Raw genomic sequence first — 23,177 nt, 5'->3', positions numbered from 1 at the left:
ATATGAAGTATAGGTATTCAAGTGACGTCATGAATTGAATCGCAGCAAAGAAACAGAGCTCCATTTGACAAAACTGAAAAGTGACTATAGTTTGATGTTAAACGACAAAAAAAAAACACCCCTAAAGAATGAGTTCAACTTCCAGACAAAAGAATTCCAGTAGAAAAGACTAACTCTTGGTTGATGTTTAATCAGTTTAAGCTTATTTTTTGGCATATATGTTCAAACAGACACAGGAATGTTATGATAACACATTCAGACTATGGCTTATTTGAATTTCATTATTTATAATATGAGCGCAATTAACAACCCAATTAGGAGGAAATAATTCTTGTGCAATTTTAGAAATGTCCATCTTTGTAGCTCTTATGTCGGAAACACAGTATTATCTGAAATAGATTATTAAAAAATGAATAGAGAGTGGGTTGATCAGGTCTATAGTGAACCAAGTTGAAAAAGGACGATTAGAGGGTTTGCTCTCCTATCCTATAGCATTGCTCCCTCAGATACAATAATCTTAATAAGATGTAGTGTGTGATGCGCCATTCTTTTGGAATCTTGTGTAGTGTGTTCATATTTGAGATTAGAGAGAAGAACATCTGTGAATATTCTCATTATATGTGTGTTGCTACATGATTTCAAAATCAGTTAGGATTTTAAAACTCCTGTAGTCTGAGCCGGCTTTACCTGCTCCGGAGCAGTTTATCTCTGAGATAACGGGATCAACACGTATAAAAGCACCGCCTACTGATCAATCAAAGCTCGGTGTATGGATTGTAACACAATATTAGACAAATACAAAGAAGTTAAAGTCATAATCCAGACTAAAGCAACCCAGTTTAACCTGTTAAATGAATAAAGGACAGCTGCCAAAATATCGCAGCCTATGTGAATGTGGAATTTAAGGCAAACTCACAAAAAACTCCCCCATCAAGAGATCTGACCATAATACGTTGAATGAATGTTTTGCTTAAATGAACTAGATTGTATGCACTGCCTTGCATTACTGTGCTCCAGGTACCGTATTTTCCGCACTATAGGGCGCACTGGATTATAAGGCGCACTGTCAATGAATGGTCTATTTTCGATCTTTTTTTTTCATATAAGGCGCACCGGACTATAAGGCGCATTAAGCGAAACAAAACAGTCAGTCAGTCAAACTTCCTCCACTTCCGTACCATTGATTCATTAATGTTGAATTCTCTCGCAGCTGCTCTATCCCCATGTTCTACTGCGTGACTGACAGCCTTGAGTTTGAAGTCCGCGTAGTAAGCGTGTCTCTTGACAGGAGCCATGTTGGGGTCCTTATACACACACACTGTGATATTATGGTGAAGCACAGTATGTATTACTCCGCGACGCTCCTGACTACGGTGGCCGTAATGCTGCTGCGGTGCGGCTTTGTAGTTTACCAAAGTCGTACTAAAACATGTTGACAGAGCGCCGTGTACCACACAAAACCGCTTCGAGGTCAGTAAGCACAACCAGAATTAATCCATATATAAGGCGCTCCGGATTATAAGGCGCACTGTCGTTTTTTGAGAAAATTAAAGGCTTTTAAGTGCGCCTTATAGTGCGGAAAATACGGTATTTATATGTATGCTGTGGGTCATAAAATAGGGTAAAAAAGTTCCTTCTATTCTATAAGAATACATCTAAGCAACACATTGATTTAAAGGAATACACATATGTAATCAGCTCTACTTAAGTCTATATTTATACAGCTGGTGATTTTTTTGCCAGCTGTCCTTCCTGCATTTGGCAGTTTAAATGGTTTTGCTTTGACCTGGATTATGTCATTTGCTGAAAACACCACCCCTTTCATATGAACATGCTCTCAGATTGAGAAACCCTGGGTTGATATCCACCGTTGTAGGTCCGCTAAGCGGGATTGTGGTTGTAAGGGTTAGTTAAGCCAGATAACCAAAGATAACCCAGGTAAATTGAACCTCATTCCTAGTACAGGGTTCCAAAAATGACAAAAGCTATTTTTTATTTAAATAAAGTTAAGGTATTTTGCCCTTGTATGGGACATTTTATATATATATATAAATATATATATATATATATATATATATATATATATATATATATATACATACATACATACATACATACATACATACATATATATGGATATATACAATATATACAATGATTTTTTTTGTGGCATTTCAATGGCATACTATACTTTGGCATTTTTATGACTTTGTTATGACAAACTGTTATTTTAACGAAATACCATTTTATCACTTTTAATTGAAATGATCTGTGACTTTTAAAGAGTTTTTAACAACATACTATTCAATGACTTTTAGATTGGATTTTAATGACATTCTTTACTATGAATGTTTTAACACTTTAATAAAAGATACGAGTACATTTTCCCTTTTTTAAGACATACTATACCTTACGACATTTTTTTAATGACATACAATTTGATTACTTTTTCATGACATTTTTATGACATGTAACAAGACATACCATACTAGGACTTTTCATTAAGTTTTTTAAAGACATACAATATTATGACTTTTGAATGTTTTTTATGAGATACTTGTCGTTAATAAAATTAAACCGGACTTTATGACTTTTTATTAGATACTATACTATGACTTTTTTTATCATTGTTTAATGACATTCTATACTAATTATTTTATGACGTAAAATATTTTTTTGACATTTTGATGACAAACTATACTATGTCTCTTTATGACTTTTCTACGACACACAACATTTAGTGATATTTTATTGACTTGACTATATTGTGACATTTTTATGACATGCCTTTTATGGAATTTTAATGACATTCTATTCTATGGATTCTTGTGACATACTGAACTATGACTTTTGTTTACATTTTAATGACATACTACACTTTTTATAAAATACTATGACTTTTTGGTTACATTTTTATGACATACTGTCATATTTTTATGAAATATTATACTACGGATTTTTACGAGTTTATAACATATTATCCTATGCTACTTTTTAATATTTTAATAGTATATGAATTATTTCATTAACATATTTGGAATTCCTTCTTTGTTACATACTGTAGCGTATCCCTCCGAAAGATGGTCTGACACTTGACGGATGATTTTAAATGTATTCACAAATTCCAAAACCAACTTAAGAGCTTGTGCCTCTTCGGGGGGTGCTAATACATTCAATTCAGTCTATTTGAGTTAAAAATCAATCACTTCTCCATACTTTTAACTCTAGCCATTGGCTTAGTGCCACTTCCTGTTCAAGCTCGCGGAGCAGCCTTCAAATTAAAAGCATATTATCTTAAAGTGGCCCAATTATGCTTTTCCACTTTTTCCCTCTTCTTTAGTGTGTTATTTATATTATTTTACATGTAAAAGGTCCGTAGAGTGTAAAACCTGAAGTCCACGCCTAAAAGGAGTTACCCTCCCCCTCAGAAACACTGCTCCTGAACTGCCTGAAACGGCTCCATTGAATTCTCTCCTTCACTTCTGTAACTTTATGAGGTCACAATGTAACGGAAGTCACGTAAAACTCTCCGGCTAGTTTGGCCCGCTCTCAAAGATAAAACAAAAAGATAGAGCTGAAGTTCACATATACCATGGTGTAGTGGTTAAGACAGCGGTCTATCACCCAGGAGACCCAGGTTTGAACTCTGTTGGGAGCTATTGTTCATTTGTCATTCTCTGGAGAGAGAGTTCTTTGAAATGTGAAAAGTTGACCAATCACAACAGAGCGGGCTAGCTGACCAATCAGGGCATACTTTGCTTTCTGGAGGGAGGAGCAAGCGCTACAACTGAGCATTTCAGAGAGAGGGTGAGAAGAGGTGCTGCAGGACAGCCAGGATGAGAAACACAAGGAGGATTATGAGCATTAACGCATGTAAACATGTTGTAACTGTAACTTGAGATAAAAATATGCACCTGGAAAATAGCATAATAGGGCCTGTTTAAAACTGAAAACAAGACAAGATTTAGCTTCAGGTTGGCAAAAACATGTAACAAAGGCAACAAAACTGATGGCTATCCTGTCTAAAGCCAAAACACAAATTGGGTTAGTTACAAATACTATACTTTGTATGGCCTTTTCTGTGACATACTCCAATATAACTTTTTAGGACTTTTTGTCACTTCCTATACAATGTCTCTAATATGCTATTACTTTTTTATTATTTTTATAAATTATTATTATTATTATTATTATTATTATTATAACACACTATGCTATAATTATTTTTAGTGCCGTACACTATGACTCTTTAATGACATACTATGATGTTTTCATACTTTTCCTGATCCGTGTTTTTCGGTATGAAATTCTGTGTAACATACTATACCATGACTTTTTTGTTACATACTGTCCAATAACATCTTTTATGAAGTTCTTTTTAATAACATATTATACCATGTTTTATAACATACTATACTACGACTTTTCTAGGACATTTTCTTGACATATTGTACTATGCCTTTTCATAATTTTTTCATAAAATAACATACTATACTTTTACTGTTTTGATAACATACTAAACCATGACTTTTTTATGACATTTTGTGACATACTATACTATAACTCCTTTGTAATATAGTGCACAACTTTTCTGTGACATTTTTTATGACATACTATCCTATGACTGTTTTGGTGTAGGTCTGAATACTGCCAAAATAACTGTTATTTGTGTTTTGTGCTTACTAGCTAATGTTAGCATTTGAACATGCTAGATGGTTTAAGATGGTGAACACTGATTCACCCTCTTAATGATCAGCATTGTGGTAATGTTAGCATGCCGATGTTAGTATATCACTTAAAGCACAGCTGAACCTCATTACAGCCTCACAGAGCTGCTAGCATGGCTGTGTGTAGTGCATCGTGTTATTGTTGTAGTCGGAGCAACTCGATTCTCTAATCAGTAACTAGCTGATCCCCAAACAAATATCAGAGGATGCAGTAGACATGTCAAGGCATGTTTGTGTCTTTCACAATGCCAACAAACCAAATCAAAGACCCCCATGACTAACTCCTGGTGACCACAACTGGCTGTCTTAATAGCATTTTACCCTAATGGGGCATGACAGTGGCGGAAACTTTAGTGCAACTTAACATACATTCTTCCGCATACCTGAGTTTCTGTGGGAGAAGTTCGCCTTCAAGGCTTTTTGCAGGAAGTTTCCTTCGGTTTAGGCCATAAACCTACAAATTTTTTGGGTTGAATATAAACCCTTTCTGGCAAGAAGCCCTGAAGGCCAACTTTTCCCATGTGCGTAAGGACATTTGTATGGCCAAAGATCAAAGGGGAGAATGCATCTCAGGACGAGAGAGGAGAAAGTACATGGAGAGGTGTGCTGAGGTAAATAGTGAAGATAAGGCTTTATTATAGCTACTTCCTTGGATAGTCATCAATACATCTGGCACAGTGCTTCTTATACTCCCCATAAGGCCTTGTGATTTGTTTCCTTATAAAGTAAGAGACAGATAAACTCAAGAAGAAAACTGCCTCCGTTCCTCGCTTAATATGACACCCTACAACTGCAAAAGTAACCAAGGCCTGGACAACCTCCTAAAAACAAGGGAAAGCCACAGTGTGTTAATGTTATGTACCCAGAGTTATCGTCAAGGCTAAATTTGTTTTGAGAGGAATTGTGTCTTCCAGGTCTCTGGAGTCATGTCCAAGTCTCAAGACTTCCTCTTTGTAACTTAAGTCTGACTGGAGCCAAGGTTTAATGGTCCCTAGTACCGATTTATACTATTGCAAGACCGATGCACAGTCAAGAATGAGATAGCAGTTCCAACTTTCAATTCAGAAGTACAGATTCATAAGCTATGGGTTGGCTCTTCGTTCTGATTATGTTGAGACTGTCAGAGGTCAACTCACTGGTTGAAAGAGCTCAAAGTTAATGTGTTATTGGTAACCAGCTGTGATCACATGGAAACGTGTTCTGAGTTGCTGTTTAATGTTACTGTCACAGGCGCACATTCTTCTGACGGAACAATGTTCCATATAGCAAGCATGTAAATGCCATGTTCCCGTAGCAATGGATACATCCTTATGTGCTACATGCATTATTCATCCATTTTCCATACCTTGTTTGTCCAATTATTTTCCACACGTACCATTCAAATTCAGTCCAACTAAACTCAGGGAGGAAAGTGGATGCTTGTTTAGACTACCAAACATCTAATGCATTCAAACAATATTATTTATTGTATTTGGTAGGTCCCCTGCATCACTGTATTTAAAAGAAAAGATTTAATAAAGAATAAAGAATTGATGTCATTAAAACAACCCTAACTGATTTCTGTATTACTTTCAAGCTCCCATGTATTTTTTAGGCTTACTTCACTTGGCAAGTTGACCATTAACCAGCCATTCTTGTTTAGTGTATTGACATTGTGCAGTGTGATTGTGTGTGTTAGTCTGATACAGTATCAGAGCTCACTGGTTTGTATTGTTAAGTAGCCTGAGAAGTTACTGGAGTTGGGGATGTATCCACCTCAGTGGGTTCAATCTGTCCTCATTAGACACACGCAACATCCACCATACCCCAACACACACACACACACACAGAGGTTTGAGTATCAGGTAACAGCCCCTAAATTATTTAGCAGCCACGAAAAGCGCCACCAAGCAGCAACCAGATTCCTCCACATCTTTGTATATTAATGATCCAGAGACAGTGACACGAGGAAAGAAGAGCAGCGGCGTAGGAGGAAGAAGATGCTTGTCAGAGATTTGAGGTAAATATTGTTAAGTTTTAATTTTGTGGTATAAATGAGCTTTTGCAGTAGTATGACAAATGATTGAACAACTTACTTATATTTAAGTAGAGCTTCAAATCTGTGTTGTAGGTTTGTTCATTAATGTAAAAAAGATGTTTAAATGCTATTAAAAAGTGTCAAAAGTGTTTCCAATTATAGGTTACCAGGCCTCACCGTATCCATTTTGGTCCTTGTCCATACCACAAAACACATGACAGATTGTAAATGAAATAATGAAATAAAATAAAATAAACTTACATTTTACCTACTTTTTTTATGTGTTGAAGTGTGAACTGAACCTTATAATGTAGTAAAACATGGCCACAGAGACGTTTCTTTACTGGAAAGTCTTAAAGCACAGGACTGCCTCCAACGTAGCAGCTATTTAGTCACTTTTCTGTAGGCAGAAATAATTCATATTTGGCTTAAGAGGAGACATCACAGCTGAGCATGATAGGTTGAGAGACAACTCAAGTAAACATGACATGTCAAAACATAACTCTAATTTCGCCCTTAAAAAATACGTAATTGAGGAAAAAAAAAAACTTGCCACGAAGACACATTGCAACACGATAAGGTCGCATTGAGACTTGGGGGTGGTGTAGCTCAGCGGTTAGAGTGGCTTGTCCTCGAACCTCAAACTAAATGGTCGATTCTTGCCTCCTACTGTATGCATGTTGAAGTGTCCTTCAGCAAAAAGCCAAACCCAAAGTTGCTATCGGCCCTTCACAGCACCCCACTGCTCATAAATGGCTTCAGAGGGGTTGAATGCACAGGTCATATTTCATGTATGTATACAATAATTCCAATGTTTATAGTTCTGTTTTTTCAATGTTAGTACAAAAATGTGTTTAAGGACAATGAATACTAATAGAACGATACATCTGTGTGCATTCTCCACCCCACATTGTGATGGGTGGAGATGGAAATGGAATTCTACAGGAGGTAAGTCTTGCTATCAAAGGCTGAATTAAAATTGATCAGATTAGATTTAGAATTTTTGGCACTTCAGCATTTAAAGGATGCATACTGGATGCTGTTTGTTTAGGAAGCAGCCGCATTGGTGAGCAAGGTGTGAATGGAACAGTGGAGCATAATAATAACTTTTTGTAGCTGCCATTATACCTGTTCCACAAAATGTCTAAATACAGTTCTCAACTGCAGCTCTATATTTACTCAGTATTTCATACTATCCACCCCTTATCCCTCTCCTCTTTCATTCACCTTGATTTTTCAAAACAAACTAGTCTTTCTAAATTGCTTATCTGCTTTCAATGTGACATGAACCTCAGTACTATCTTCTCTTCTTGTATAACCCTTTTCCTGTCAACTATCACTGCCTTTCTATCGTGTCCTCCCAGCTATGGGAGGACACGATAGTCCATGCTGTGTAGCTGGTTCTTGCTATCTCTCTTCCTCTGCAGAGCTGCAGGAAGCAGTGGCAGATTCATGTCCTCCACCCGACGCTGGAGAGATGAACGTAACTGAACTGAGTTCCTCTTGGCTCCATTCAGCCCTCCTGCTGTGCCTCTCTCCTCCTCCTCCTCTTGATGTCGACAGTTCTCTCCTCTTGCCCTTCTCCTGCCTGAGGCTCTTAATGACCAAAGTATGTTGTCTCTGTGAGGGGAAGGCGGGAGGTTTAGACCCATTCACTAGGAGTCCTGGGGGTCCGGGTCGGGTCAAACCTACCCATGTCATCTTCCTGCCTCGTCCATCTTTTAGCCCCAAATTGCGCAGGCGGGGCAGTGGGGCAGAGGGTGACGTCTGTGTCGTCTCCGTGGCCCCCTGCTGGTCTCTGCCTGAGGAGTGTGTGGTATGTGTGTCGGCCTCCAGGAGCATCCTGGGAGAAATTTCGTTCTTCTCTGAAGTATAGAATGTCTGCAGCTTCTCCAGGCGCTCGTTGATACTTAGGTGATGAGAGTGGTCATCTTGGTGGCGGTTGTCATGGAAGCACTTTGATCCAGGGTCTGCCACCCCGTCTGATTGAGTTGTCCTGATCAGATGTGTGTGTCGAATTGGCCTCAACGTGCTGCTGTTTCTGATTGGCTCAGTGGGTAAGGGGAGTTGGCAAGGGGCGGAGTCACAGAGTTGAGATGCAGAGCTTTTAGGAGGAGAAAGATGGACGAGTTCTCTGTCTCCGAACACAGACACTGGAACCCACAAACATAAAGACACAAAAAAGTATGTCACACACTGCACTGTGGATGAGTGCAGCTTTTATTTCTTTGTATGCTGTAAATCCTCACCTTCAGGAAACAGCGTCTCTCTGGTGTCCAAGGTGATGGCGATCTCTTCATCAATCGCCCCATCCTTCATAGACTGAGGGGCAGGGGAGGGAAGACGAGGCGGTATTGCGGGGGCGGTAGAATGAGGAAGCTGGGGTAGAGATGGAGAGGGGGGGCTTATCACTACGTCATCTTGGTGGTCCTGTCTGTGCAGGTCCTCAGTCCTCTTCCTGTTGATCTGATATACAGTTGTCTGTTGGGCTCCCAGAGGCTTGCTGGACTGCTTCCATCTTTTTTCATTGGTCGGTTCACTCTAAAAACAAGCGGTGATTAGTTATCCGGAGGCCCAATAATGTTTTCTACACAAAGACTGGGAAACAAGGACATCTCATATCACCTCTTTCTAATACAGCCACAACACTGCTTTTACACACTCGATTGGCTACAGCTTCTGGAGTACAAGCAAAGACTATGGACATTCCAAACATCCATTCTTCCAACTATGTTTATATCGGCAGAGGATCCAGGGTTCAAACAGTTTAACTTCAATTAGGTATTTGCTGCTTTTATCAATTATTTTACTTGGATGTTCTGTTTGTTAAAACTGAATTCACTGAACCACACCGTTGCACTGGGGGGCATCTTCCATCTTTACCTGCTGACAATAGTCCCCAATAAATGCACCATTTCCCTCTTGTTTTAGTAACATTTGCTAAAGTGCTTCAGCAGTTTTGAGAAATTATAATGGTATCTGCGAAACCCATATATATTATTATGATTCATGTCTTCATAGGATCAAATGGGCTACTGGTTTATCGACACAGACAGATTAGGGGAAGCCTGAAAGTATTGATATAAATAAAAATCCTCATTCCTTAATAGGGGCTTGGCTTTCTTTAACACAGCTAAATGATCACTGTATGTATGTTTATAATGTTATTGACAAAATTACCTGTTGCTGAGTCTTTGATTCAGTGTTATGCTTCTCTCTCCATGTATTGTTGCTTGGAAGACTCCAGTTGTTGCTCTCCATTTTCTGCCAAATCAATCATTTTTATTTGTTAATAATTCACAGCAGAAAATGAGAATGGTTGTAATTTTGGCCCACTTGTGTCTTTGTGTGCCTAAAAATGAGGAACCTTGCTGGCCTTGGCTCCCTTCTGGCTTCTGCTCAGCTTGTTGAGCAGCAGGTGATAGGAGGCCATGATGGCAGAGGGTCGGTTGATTGTGAGTGTGTGTATGATTTCAGAGAGGGAGTAGCCCAGTGTCTCCGTCATGTAAGCCAGCAAAGATGAGTTGAGATCCTCTGGACACAGCCTGGGAAATAATGAGAGAGGGGGAACAGTTACAAAGATAAAGTTTGAAGAGTGAAGAAGAGAATGTTAAATAGAAGGACCAGTAACTGAAGGATTTTAGTTTGATATTTATCTTCTGTGAGCAGAAAAGACCTGGAGCAGTTCTTGCATCATTCCTGATAAAAGCCTTTAATATATGCTAAAAATATAAAGCTGTAACCCTACTTAGCACATATATGTTCATTTTGTTAGAACTTGCATTGATTTCCCTCTTGGTTCTTTTACACACAATCTAATGTTTGCTCCAGATGTGTCATATGGTACAAACATACATCCTTTGGTTACAAATATAGTGATATACACATATATATATACATATATGCAAATATGAAAATATAGTATGGATTTACATAGCTTTGTCATTTTTTTTAATATGTAAAAATATGATGGGCATGCATCACCTTTTTTTCTTATGGTAAGCTAAATTTGGAATAAGATATGATTTTACATTACATACAACAGAAAATTCAGCTAAATAAAGCATTAAAAGTATGTCAGTTTCTTACATCTGCATACGAGAAACATATTTATGTAGTGTCAAAGTGTAGTCACACAGTAAATCCCTCTACCTGTTTTTATGAGATAGTGTGTGCAGTGGTTTCTTGGCATGTCCCTCGTTGATCCATCTCTCCTCCATTGCAGCTCTGACACTAGGTCTCTTAGCTGGGTCGGGCTCCAGGAGAGACAACACAAACGCCACGGCACCTGATCAGGAGCGTATATAAATCAGTGCTACATTTATGCATATGGTTTGGTGTAAATTCTTGTTGCCCAGGTAAATTGGATTAATCGTGTGATTTTGAAGTATCCCCTCTGCAGTTCCCCTCAGGTCGACAGAGAGTTTTAGCCTTGTGTCAGCTTTGGTTCACTCTTCCCACTCTCTTAGCAGAATATTTGTTATTAAATAAAAAACCCTGCTGACGGCTAGGTGGGTGACAGGTGTACATGCTATAATCATCTAGAATAAATCATCCCATACATAAAAAGCTGACACCTGAGCATTGTTTGTTGGCATTCATCATGAGTGGCCTACATGAACATCAGTCAAGAGCACACAGGAAAAGTTGGTATTCTAAGCTTAAGCAATTGCTGGTCAACAACTGCTTGGAAGAGGTTATGCTACATGGACCCATACTTATTTATATAGTGCTTCACCATGCCTCATATTCAGCCATATAAGGCTCCGGCCTGCTCATTGGGAGCAGTTTTTGGTCAGTGTCTTATTCAAGAGTGTGGCTAATGGGTACTTTTAGTATTTTTTCTACACAGTTTGTACTATTCTTGCCTGGACAAAAAAGGGACAAAACTAAAAGAGCCAGTGTTGCACAAGTAATCAAGACTGACAGACTGATGTGACTCATTGTGACTTCACTGAAACAGTATCAGAGAGGACACCATGGAGAGAAGCAAGATTTCCTCATAACCAATCCAGCCTGTCAGCCTCTGACTTGGAGCTGTGCTGTGTGATCTGTTGCCTCGTCAACAGATATATAAGCCAAGTTTGCTCCATTCAATTCATCCAGGGTCAATTCAGTGTGTTTGTTACTGAATCAAATGCACTATTTGTTGATTTTAATCAATAAACTTGTGGATTAATAGAAAATAGAAATAGAGAAACGATAGTAGAAAAAAACACGACCTCACCAGAACATGGCAAAACAAACAAAAGAAAGACCAAAACTATGGGAAAATGACAAGAACACTGATGAATGAGCTAAATGAAGAAACAGGCCAGTCTGACAAGAAATACTGTGGCAGAAGAAATAAAGGACTGGCTAAAGTGTAGCAGAGTTTTAAAGAAAAAAAATCCCATTCAGAGGCAGGATGAAGTCTGTCAGAAGTTGTGGATGTCTGAGATGCCCATCTGTAGCAGCCACTTATGCGATCTTGTCACAGCTTCAGAGCTTTTAGAGCCGTGCTGATTTTCCCCACAGTAACAGAAGCTATGTTTGTTTGTGGTGACAAAGTGTAATGGAGTGGCTATGTGTGGAAGACAGACCAAAAGAAAGCAGAGACAATAAGGCCACTGTGTACTTGGTACAGAATAAGTGGAGGAAATAAGACACAAGTAAAACATATTTTCCCTCAATTCTCCGTCTCATGACAGGTTTGTGAAGACTGAATCCCAGTTTGTGTTTGCAGAGACTCGTTTCCAAAAGCTGAATACACATTTCTCATAATTAACATTAACGCTTGCTTAGGAGATAAAATACAATTTAGATCGTACCTCTGCATGGCTCAGAGTACTCTAGTGCTGACTGTGTAACAAAGGGAGAGTTTTACAAATGGAAGTCCGAACAGTGTCAAGTCTTTGACTTGGTCTTTGATGTCAGGTAAATATGTTTTTGCTTTTCTATCATATAGTACATTCAGCCGTACGTCTTGTAACTTTTCTGTATTTTGTTTTGTTTCATGTAATTTATTGCACGTGTTAAGTCTTTTAACCATATGTTGCCAAAGAAAATTCACTCTTGCAAACAGAAAAACACAGTGTTAATGCTGTCTTTTATTCATGAAGAAGCCACTCAGGTGAAATGTGGGGTTACCTTTGCTGATGTCACTGGGGATGGTGCTGATCTCTCCGTTGACCATCTTCTGGTGCAGCTGCTTGATGTTGAAAGGCTCGACAGTAAAGGGCAGAGTCCCTGTCAGCATGGCAAACATGCTCACACCCCTGCTCACAAAAGCAAAATGTGAAGAAACATAAACACATTAACAAAATGCATACACAAAAATGCGTTCTGTCATTTATTTCAAACAGTAACAAAAGTGCACCTCCTCAATGTACACACTGAGATTTTTATCACTTACACGGACCAGACGTCCACTTTCGGCCCATACTTCCTGTGAGCTAGCAGCTCAGGGGCCGCGTAGGCAGGACTTCCACACTGGGTGTTTAGGAGCTCCAGAGACAAAGATTCAGCCTTCAGAGTGTTACTCAGGCCAAAGTCTGTTTGAAACATTAACATTTTAACAGCAGAGCCCATGCACAGATGCACTAGATAGCTATGACAGGTTCTGCCAGGTTGATCTGTCCAACACTGCATCAGTTTACTGTCAGATGTCATCGCAGAAAACAGGAATATCAACATACCCACAATCTTTATGTTGTTATGTTCGTCCAGCAGAAAGTTTTCAATCTTTAAGTCTCTGCAGAAGAAAAGAAGAGAGAGAGAGCTGTTTGGTCACAAAGAAATGTGTGGTGCACTCTAGTATTTTCATGAGCTCTGTCCTTAATCCTACAGGAATTCATAAAGGGATTTCCTTCATTGTTTTGGAGCACTTAAATTTAATTTAAGAACTACTGCAGTGTGTTTAGCTTTACTAAGCTTTTCTTTTGTGTATTTATGGACAACTACCTGAGATGGGACCAGACTAGACCCACAGAACATAAGAAAACACAAGCTCAGTTTGTTTATGACTCCTAAAAACCTTCACCAATCATGATCTTCCAAGTCAAGCCAAATTGAAAGTGAAGCTCTTCTTTACTAACTTGCTCTTCTCTGTCACAGTACTGTGTATGTGTTCACCTGCAAGAGTCGCCTCACTCCCCTTAAAGTACCCCAGCCTCAACATTAACCACAACGCCTGCTTTGAAACTACCCAGCTAAATGAAAACCTGTGGTTTGGAAAGAGAGATCCCCTATGAACTATAGCCTGGGAATCAGCCATGTTCCTTTCATCTACCTTCATCGAACCAACAGACACTCCAGAAAACACTGCTCACACAACCCGAATAAAGTTCAAAGACAGGCAGAGAAAGAAGGAGGGAAAACGGGCAAGAAAGAGCGAGAGCAGACGTTGTCATAAAGGAGAAAATGTATGTGGTAAACCTACTGGATGTGGGTGGCAGGAGGTGCATTTAAGTGCAAATTTTCCATTTATTTCCAGTTTAATCATCTCTGTGTGGGACTGTGGTGGAGAGTGTGAGTGCAAGGGAGTGTGTGTGTTTGTGTGTGTGTGCGTGTGTGTTCGTATTTGTGTGTGTGCGTGTGCGTGTGTTGTGTGTGTGTGTGTGTGTGTGTGTGTGTGTGTGTGTGTGTGTGTGTGTGTGTGTGTCTGTGACAAGAGAGAGGTGCTGTTGAGGGGTTGAGAGCGGCATCGTTGAGGGACTTCATTAGAGAGGAAGTCCATGATGTTGTGATGATGTGTGAATCATGGCGCCGGCGCAGGATGATGAGGTCATTGCCTGGTAATCACATTCCCACCTTCAGAGGAGCCAAGGTCTTAAACCAAAGCCCAGCGCTGTGCATATTGTGTGTGGTTGCAGCGTCACAGTGTGTGTGTGAGTATTGGGTCTCTAACACCTACACATACTAAAATGCCACTAGAATAACACTCTCAGCTCTCACACTGCACTGTGCCATGCAGCGTTTCCTCCTCTGTCGACTGTTAACGCCCTGCAAAATTCTCTTTTTGTGTGTGCGTGAGTGCAGGTGTGTGCTCCTAAGTGTGTACAGCGTATGTGTGTGTTTGGAGCCGAACACATTTGAGTGCCTTCTTAATTTTACTTAATTTTGTCAAATCTCAAAGTAAGACTAACTTTCTACCTCACATGCTATTTATAGTCTGACTGTATTTCAAATAAATGGTAAATGGACTGTACTTGTATGGCACTTTTCTAGTCCTATGACCACTCAAAGCACTGCAACCGTTCATGTCATCATTTACCCATTCTCACCCATTCATACTCTGATGACAGCGGCTACCATGCAAGGTGCCACCTGCCCATCAGGACTAACTAATCATTGCCACCCATTCACACACTGATGGCACAACATCAGGAGCAACTTAGGGTTACGTGTCTTGCCCAAAGACACATCGACATGAACTACTGGAGCCGGGGTTCAAACCGCCAATCCTCTGATTGGAGGACGACCCTACTCTACCACTGAGTCAAGTTTGCTCTATTGTTTTAGCAGCATGAGTCCAATTAATACATAAAAATACAAAAGCTCTAATAATGATGTTTTATAGAGAAACACAAGCAAATATCACATCTCAGAACAAATGGTTTGGATCATTGATTAGTAATCAGAATTACCATCCATTTCTTGTCTGTTGATCAACCAGTTGATTAACTGATCAATCATTTCAGCACAACTACTCCACTGTCTGGATGATGACAAACAAACAAACATTATCTACATGCCTCACTCAAAGATGACCAAGGACTGAAAATGGACGTTGTATATCTCGTATTTTTTTTTTAAGGTCTCAAAAACAAAAAGTGTACAATTTATAAGAAAATAACCGGATATATATCATCATAAAGGAGACCCAATAGAGAAAAGGAGCAGAATTTGACAAAATGCAAAGAGTTAGCGTAACTAACTCAGTATGAGGCAGCTGTCTCTGATCCATATAGAAGAACCACACATTGTATGTGTGTGTGTGTGTGTGTGTGTGTGTGTGTCGTGTTACCTGTGTACGATGCCGTGTTTGTGCAGGTGTTCCACTGCAGAGAGGATCTGACGAGTGTAGCGCCGCACCTCCCTCTCTTCCAGTCTCTTCCTCTCACAGATCCTGTCCATCAGGTCTCCTCCAGCACAAAGCTCCATGGCCATGTAGTAGCTGTTCTCTGTCTCCAAAGTCTGACACACAAGTTATTCATGTGCATATTAATTGGACCAAGCTTATTCAACAGTGGCAGATATATAATAACCTTCTAGTTACACTCTATAATTGTGATGTTGTGAGACTCCATCATTTCATTATTTTGACTGTATATGCAATCAACACTTATGAATATGTGTTTTTATCTTTCTACCTCCAGCAGGACCACGATGTGAGGATGACGGACCATCTGATGAATTCGGGGTTCTCTCTTCATGTTCTTCAACACATATGAGTCTTGCCGTGCTTTCTTTTTGTCAATCACCTTAATGGCAACCTAAACACTCACACACACAGCCATGTTCACAAGAGCAAAAGTTATCTTTTTTGCTTTTGTAACCTTAATTTATCCAGGGAAAGTGTTTCCTTTTGTCGAAAGTCTGCTTCCAATTTGGGTAAACTACTTGTTCACATGTGAACAGGAACAGAATCACACACTATCTCTGGGAGATGATTGGTATAAACTTAATTCTCTGTTACTGGTAGATGTTCCAGAAGTTGTGGCGCTCGATGGGACTCAAACAATAATTGTCAGAAGCAGCCTGACGAGAGGGGCTGAAGCTGGAGCACAGGAAATCTGTGTGAGCAACAACATATCCGCAAGGTAAGCATACAGTTTAAGCAGAATCAGAGCACATCCAAGCTCCAGCAGGGAATATGACAGGGTTTTGAGGGAATGCATTACAAAATCTTAAGTGAAATTACTAAACAATGCTCTCAAATTGAAAGAGCACACTCTTGAATAAAGATAGGAAAAGCTCCATATTTGGGATCAGTGCTGGAAAATAGTCAAACAGTAAGCAAACCCTCCATCGATAACGGTGAAAATAATAATTTCTGAATCTCACTGTCAAATAATAGTTATGTCTTGGCAAGAATCTGGCCATAGGATACAAACACATTCTCAGCCCAATGAACCAAACACCGACAATTGGTCGGGGATCCTAAGCTTCAAACTATGACGTTCGAGGTAACCCTCTAGCACCAGTTTCTGACATGTCAGGTACGACATGTCAATATGAGTTTGTTACATGTGTCTTTTCAAAATAAACTTCCTTCTTCACAGGAAGTAGTTAGGTTTAGTCGAAGAGTTTGCTTTAGTTTCGCACAAAAGTCCTACAATTGTTTGACTCATCCACCACTAGTTGCTCAGTATCTCTAAGAGTGATAAGGTGTGTTTACATTAGAGTTAGTTGCAAAGCCCGGGGCCAAGAGACAATGAGGGGCAGCGACCAAGCTATGGTATGGACGCATTTGAAGTGAGAATGGGTTGCATGATACAGTACCATTCTTTATTCAATTTCAATTGAATTCAATTTATTTCGTAAAGCCCAAAATCACAAATGACAAATTTACCTCAGAGGGCTTTACAATCTGTACACATGCAATATATTGCGAAACCAAGCAAGGTGATGATATATTGTGTTAATTTGAGCCACTGTCTGCGACAAATCTTTGCAAATAAACTACTAAATAAAAAACCTTAAGTGTTTTTGAGAATAAATACAGTATCACAAAACTTAATATCGTTATTTCTCACACCCCTTTCAAATATTAAGGAAGTCAACTTTTATTACATTTATTTCCCTTAGTACTCAGAGTTTGAAGTCTTTAACTTGGCAGCTATTTGTGTTCTCAACCAACAGATAATACAATTCCTAAAGGTGATACATATTGAAAATGATTATTCTGGTTCTGATGACAGTAGTTTGTCGATAAATAACAAGTTGAAAGTGTTCAAAAATAAAGGTCTACTGCGTTTGCACATTTGCAGTCTTCACCTCCACAGACCTTTTACCTGCAGAGGGTAAGGGTTAAGAGGAGCAAACACCACTGAAGATGGTTTTGGTCTTTACTATGGCAACCAGGTCAAGTATATAGGAGCTGTCTGACCTGTGTAAGAAAAAGTTATACATACATTTGCACACACATGCCCTGCCTCCACTGCACAATAGGTGGTAATCCATATAGTCCCTGCAGTTAGGAGCCACAACATAAAAAAATAGATAAAATCTAAAATAGTTATAGCATGGTTGTCTTTTAGCATATTTGGAAGAATATTTTTTTTAAACCAGGGGAATATTATAACGGAACATAAATCATAACTGCGATCTTGTTATCATGTTTACATGTTGTTGTTTTTTGCACTTGCCTCGTGAATTAGCTTTTTTGTTTTTAAAGAAGTCCAGATATATTTATCAGAAACTGAAATACTTCAGACATCTTTAAATCTGTTGAGCCACATTTATGTTTATGTAAGATCCCTTAAAGAGTCATGCTTGTAAAAAAAAGTAATTAGAGATGGGTCTGACTGTGTTTTTGTACACATAACAAAATTATAACAGGCCAATGCGTTCTTTAAACACAAGTGCGCATAATCAGTTACAAGTTATAACCTTGTAATCATAATCTCGTATGTGTGTGAGACAGTTTGAGTCTCTTCATTTCTCTTCACTCTTATTCTCAACTCTGGGAGAAAGCACTCACCTTTTCCCCCGTGCCGATGTGCAGACCCTCCATCACTTTGGCAAACGATCCCTTATTAATCATTTTCCCCACCAGATAGGACCCCACCCGTTTGGAGTGGGGGAAGCTCCGCAGCAGCTCCCTGGGGACCTTCAGAGAAGGCAGTGACAGTCGCTCCCTGCCCGGCCCGGAGGCTTCCCACGGGGACCCGTTGCACTCTACTTCGCCCCCTCCCTCTGCCAACATGTCCTCCGGAGAGGGCTTCAACGCTGCAGCTGGCATCCCGGACAGGACCAGCACCTGGCATGAGGCCGCCTCTCACACATAGATACAATTAAGTCCATGAACAGGACAGTCCACATAGAACATTCTAACACAAACACACACTGACGGATTGACGAAGGGAGAAAGCTGCTTAAAAAAATCCCTCTTCAGGAGCAGTTGCGTGTCCTTGGATGCAGAGTTGTTATCTCTACATTCTCAGGTGATTAGATCAATATCCTTTAGTCCACCGATGGAAAACTTTTTTTTTCTTCTTTTTTTACCTTTTAACAAATGCAGGTGTCTTGAAGTGTCTCTCTTTGAATCAAACTGTGCAGAATGCAACACTGGCTTCTCTCCCGTTCTCTCACTATGTCGGTTAGTGGATGATTAACTGTTGTGCTCTTAGGTCAGCTCCAGTGATGAGGAGGACATTCAACACCGTAATTACTCCCCCTCCCCCTTTGCACACAGTACCTAAGTGTGTACAGTTAACTCTTCAAACTCTCTTACTTTACTTCCTGGGGTTCTCCTTTGAAATCATTTTCCGTTTCAGTGTCTCACCCACACAATCAGGTCATTTTCTTCACTATGTGGTCAGATCAGGGTTGTTATGACACACTCTTAAGAGAGAAGTACAGGGGACACTAAATATTGGTACACTTCCATAAAGCTATGCTAGCTGTTCCCCTTTGTTTCCAGTGTTCATGCCAATCTTAAAATAACTGTCTACTTCTTGCAACTTAATATTCACTGCACAGACATAGGAGTGCTATCAATTTTCCCATCCAAACTAATTTATTTAAGTAAAATTGCTTTGCCTATAATCGCATGTTATAGTTTAAATATTTATTACAAAGTGAGTTTTGAACATGTTTCATTAGCTTGTGGGAGCAAGCAAATTCAAAGGATAATGAAATGTCCCCATCCATTTTACCTTAACTTGTTTAATTGTTGGCCGCTGGAAGACACTTATCTTTTGTCTGGCCTGGAGAGGTCAGAGGTCAGGATCGGCACGGCTGCAGCTGGTGCTAGTGTTTCTTAGCATCGGTTCAGCAGGGGCAGATATCTGCTGGCTTATTGTCATGAAATCGGCTTCAAAGCTTTTTATGGTATGGTCTGATATGTTCTCTATCCATGGAGTTAGCATGATGTAAAAGCCAAACTAGAGTTACCTATAAGTTTTCAAGTGATATCAATATATGATGTGATATGATATAACACAGGAAAGAGGGTCAGAGCTACAGTGGCATGTGTTATGACAGTGGTGATCAATGGAAAGCAGCAGAGAGGTTTTGTGCTGATGAGTGATGGCCAGCATTGAAGTCTGTCTGCTTATTTGCTACTGTGTGTATATAAGTCTGTGCGTGTGTGAGTGCACATTTCAGGGTCAGATTGCAGTGTGTTGATGCTCGATTCTTCCTCACTCAGCTGATGAAAGGAGCGATGGACCTTTATATCCGCCATGTAACCCAATATACCCACACACTCTCAAACACACACACAAAACCTTACACAACCTTTAACTGAGTAGCTGTTCTAGCCTAGTGAAGCCTCTAGAGCTACTTTATTTTGTGTTAAACATGTTGATACTGTATAATTTGGTTTGGCATTCAGAGCACACACAGCAGCAGTCATGACAGTTTCCTTCTCTTTCATGTGCAATCGGGCGCCTTTTAACTTTGTGTAATCCCAATCAAAGTGAAGTTTTGAAAACTCATATCCAAACACATGTATTAAAAAAACACATACATTTAAAACACTACCACATTGTACAATGGTATTAACAGTTGTTCTAGAATATTCTGAGATAAGCTGCAAATCACAGGAGCAGTCCACTATAATTGTTTTCATATCAGTAGAATTCAAATGATGCGAAGACATTAAACCAAACTCCTTCAAGAAAATCAGTGATATTCCTACATGAATCAAATCTTTTCTTCTTCTTCATGCCATGTGTGTATCAGTGCTCATACGCCAGGAGTACTACACTTCATATATGGGTCTTAAGGCCGTGGCGTGTGTGTGTGTGTGGGTGGAGGTGTTAACACTCCCTCCCTAATGCAGGGGAAGGGTGTCAAGCTGTATTTCTGGCTCTGCATTGGATGGAGACAGAGGAGGAAACAAAGAAAGAAAGGAAGAATGAAAAGGAAGAAAGAAAAGTATAAAGTGTGACAGGGAGAGGAAGCGGAAAGCTGCGTTCAATGCCAGACAAAGTGACGGATGAGGGACAGGAAGTGAGTGAATAACTAAAGAGAGTCACAGGATGAGTGAGAAAGGGAGAAACCAAGCTTCACGACTAAAAGACTCATTTGAATTAAGAAGACCTCAAGAGGTTTTTATTACAACCTCCGCATTATCATTCTTGAATGCCATGCAGAGGCGTGTGTGTCTGTGTGTGTGTGTGTGTGTGTGTGTGTGTGTGTGTGTGTAAATACAGTGGGTACGGAAAGTATTCAGACCCCTTTAAATTTTTCACCCTTTGTTTCATTGCAGCCATTTGCTAAAATCGAAAAAGTTCATTTTTTTTTTTTTTTCGCATTAATGTACACTCAGCAACCCATCTTGACAGAAAAAACCAGAAATGTAGATATTTTTGCAAATTTATTAAAAAAGAAAAACTGAAATATCACATGGTCATAAGTATTCAGACCCTTTGCTCAGTATTGAGTAGAAGCACCCTTTTGAGCTAGTACAGCAATGAGTCTTCTTGGGAATGATGCAACAAGTTTCTCACACCTGGATTTGGGGATCCTCTGCCATTCTTCCTTGCAGATCCTCTCCAGTTCTCCATTTTCAGGTCTCTCCAGAGATGCTCAATTGGGTTTAGGTCAGGGCTCTGGCTGGGCCAGTCAAGACTGGTCACAGACTTGTTCCGAAGCCACTCCTTTGTTATTTTAGCTGTGTGCTTCGGGTCATTGTCTTGTTGGAAGGTGAACCTTCGGCCCAGTCTGAGGTCCTGAGCACTCTGGAGGAGGTTTTCTTCCAGGATATCTCTGTACTTGGCCGCATTCATCTTTCCTTCAATTGCAACCAGTCGTCCTGTCCCTGCAGCTGAAAAACACCCCCATAGCATGATGCTGCCACCACCATGTTTCACTGTTGGGATTGTATTGGGCAGGTGATGAGCAGTGCCTGGTTTTCTCCACACATACCGCTTAGAATTAACGCCAAAAAGTTCAATCTTGGTCTCATCAGACCAGAGAATCTTATTTCTCATAGTTTGGGAGTCCTCCATGTGTTTTTTGGCAAACTCTATGCGGGCTTTCATATGTCTTGCACTGAGGAGAGGCTTCCGTCTGGGCCACTCTGCCATAAAGCCCCGACTGGTGGAGGGCTGCAGTGATAGTTGACTTTGTGGAACTTTCTCCCATCTCCCTACTGCATCTCTGGAGCTCAGCCACAGTGATCTTTGGGTTCTTCTTTACCTCTCTCACCAAGGCTCTTCTCCCACGATTGCTCAGTTTGGCTGGACGGCCAGGTCTAGGAAGAGTTCTGGTCATCCCATACTTCTTCCATTTAAGGATTATGGAGGCCACTGTGCTCTTAGGAACCTTGAGTGCTGCAGAAATTATTTTGTAACCTTGGCCAGATCTGTGCCTTGCCACAATTCTGTCTCTGAGCTCCTTGGGCAGTTCCTTCGACCTCATGATTCTCATTTGTTCTGACATGCACTGTGAGCTGTAAGGTCTTATATAGACAGGTGTGTGCCTTTCCTAATCAAGTCCAATCAGTTTAATTAAACACAGCTGGACTCCAATGAAGGAGTAGAACCATCTCAAGGAGGATCAGAAGAAATGGACAGCATGTGAGTTAAATATGAGTGTCACAGCAAAGGGTCTGAATACTTATGACCATGTGATATTTCAGTTTTTCTTTTTTAATAAATTTGCAAAAGTTTCTACATTTCTGTTTTTTTCTGTCAAGATGGGTTGCCGAGTGTACATTTTTCGATTTTAGCAAATGGCTGCAATGAAACAAAGAGTGAAAATTTAAAGGGGTCTGAATATTACATTACATTACATTACAGTCATTTAGCAGACGCTTTTATCCAAAGCGACTTACAGTCAGTAGTATATTACATATCATTCACCCATTCACACACTGATGACAGGCTACCATGCAAGGTGCCACCATCAGACTCTAACTAACATACATGCAACATCCAGTCCACACTGATGGCAAGCCTTCAGGAGCAACTTGGGGTTAAGTGTCTTGCCCAAGGACACATCGACTGCCGAAGCCAGGTATCGAACCACCGACCCTCTGATTGGAGAACTACCTTGCTCTCCACTACGCCACAGCCACCCCCGAATACTTTCCGTACCCACTGTATGTGTATTTTCATGGATCAGAAAAGGTCTTGCTCACAGCCAAAAACCACAGCCTATGTATGTGTTTGTGTGTTTTAAGCATAAACACATATTGTAAGCTGTATCAAAAATCCCTATCATGTGTGATGTTTTTGCGATTATGTGTAAGCACCTACACACAGCCATATATCAGC

The 23,177-nt window shown here is 40.0% G+C and overlaps 1 protein-coding gene across 1 annotated transcript; it reads right to left on the bottom strand.

Moving 5' to 3' along the window:
- Window positions 1-8,108: 8,108 nt before the first annotated feature.
- Window positions 8,109-18,691, bottom strand: LOC129107609 (hormonally up-regulated neu tumor-associated kinase homolog). Its single transcript, XM_054619111.1, is given in 12 exon segments — window positions 8,109-8,282; window positions 8,284-8,897; window positions 8,994-9,285; window positions 9,925-10,008; window positions 10,112-10,289; window positions 10,897-11,032; window positions 12,874-13,001; window positions 13,139-13,277; window positions 13,422-13,477; window positions 15,752-15,921; window positions 16,098-16,220; window positions 18,431-18,691. Coding segments are annotated over 12 exon segments (2,355 nt in total).
- Between the last annotated feature and the right edge of the window lie 4,486 nt (window positions 18,692-23,177).

The sequence above is a fragment of the Anoplopoma fimbria genome, chromosome 18 (assembly GCF_027596085.1).
Source record: "Anoplopoma fimbria isolate UVic2021 breed Golden Eagle Sablefish chromosome 18, Afim_UVic_2022, whole genome shotgun sequence".
NCBI lineage: Eukaryota > Metazoa > Chordata > Actinopteri > Perciformes > Anoplopomatidae > Anoplopoma > Anoplopoma fimbria.
Note: the sequence above shows the minus strand (reverse complement) of the source record. Positions and strands in the feature narration are given on the sequence as shown.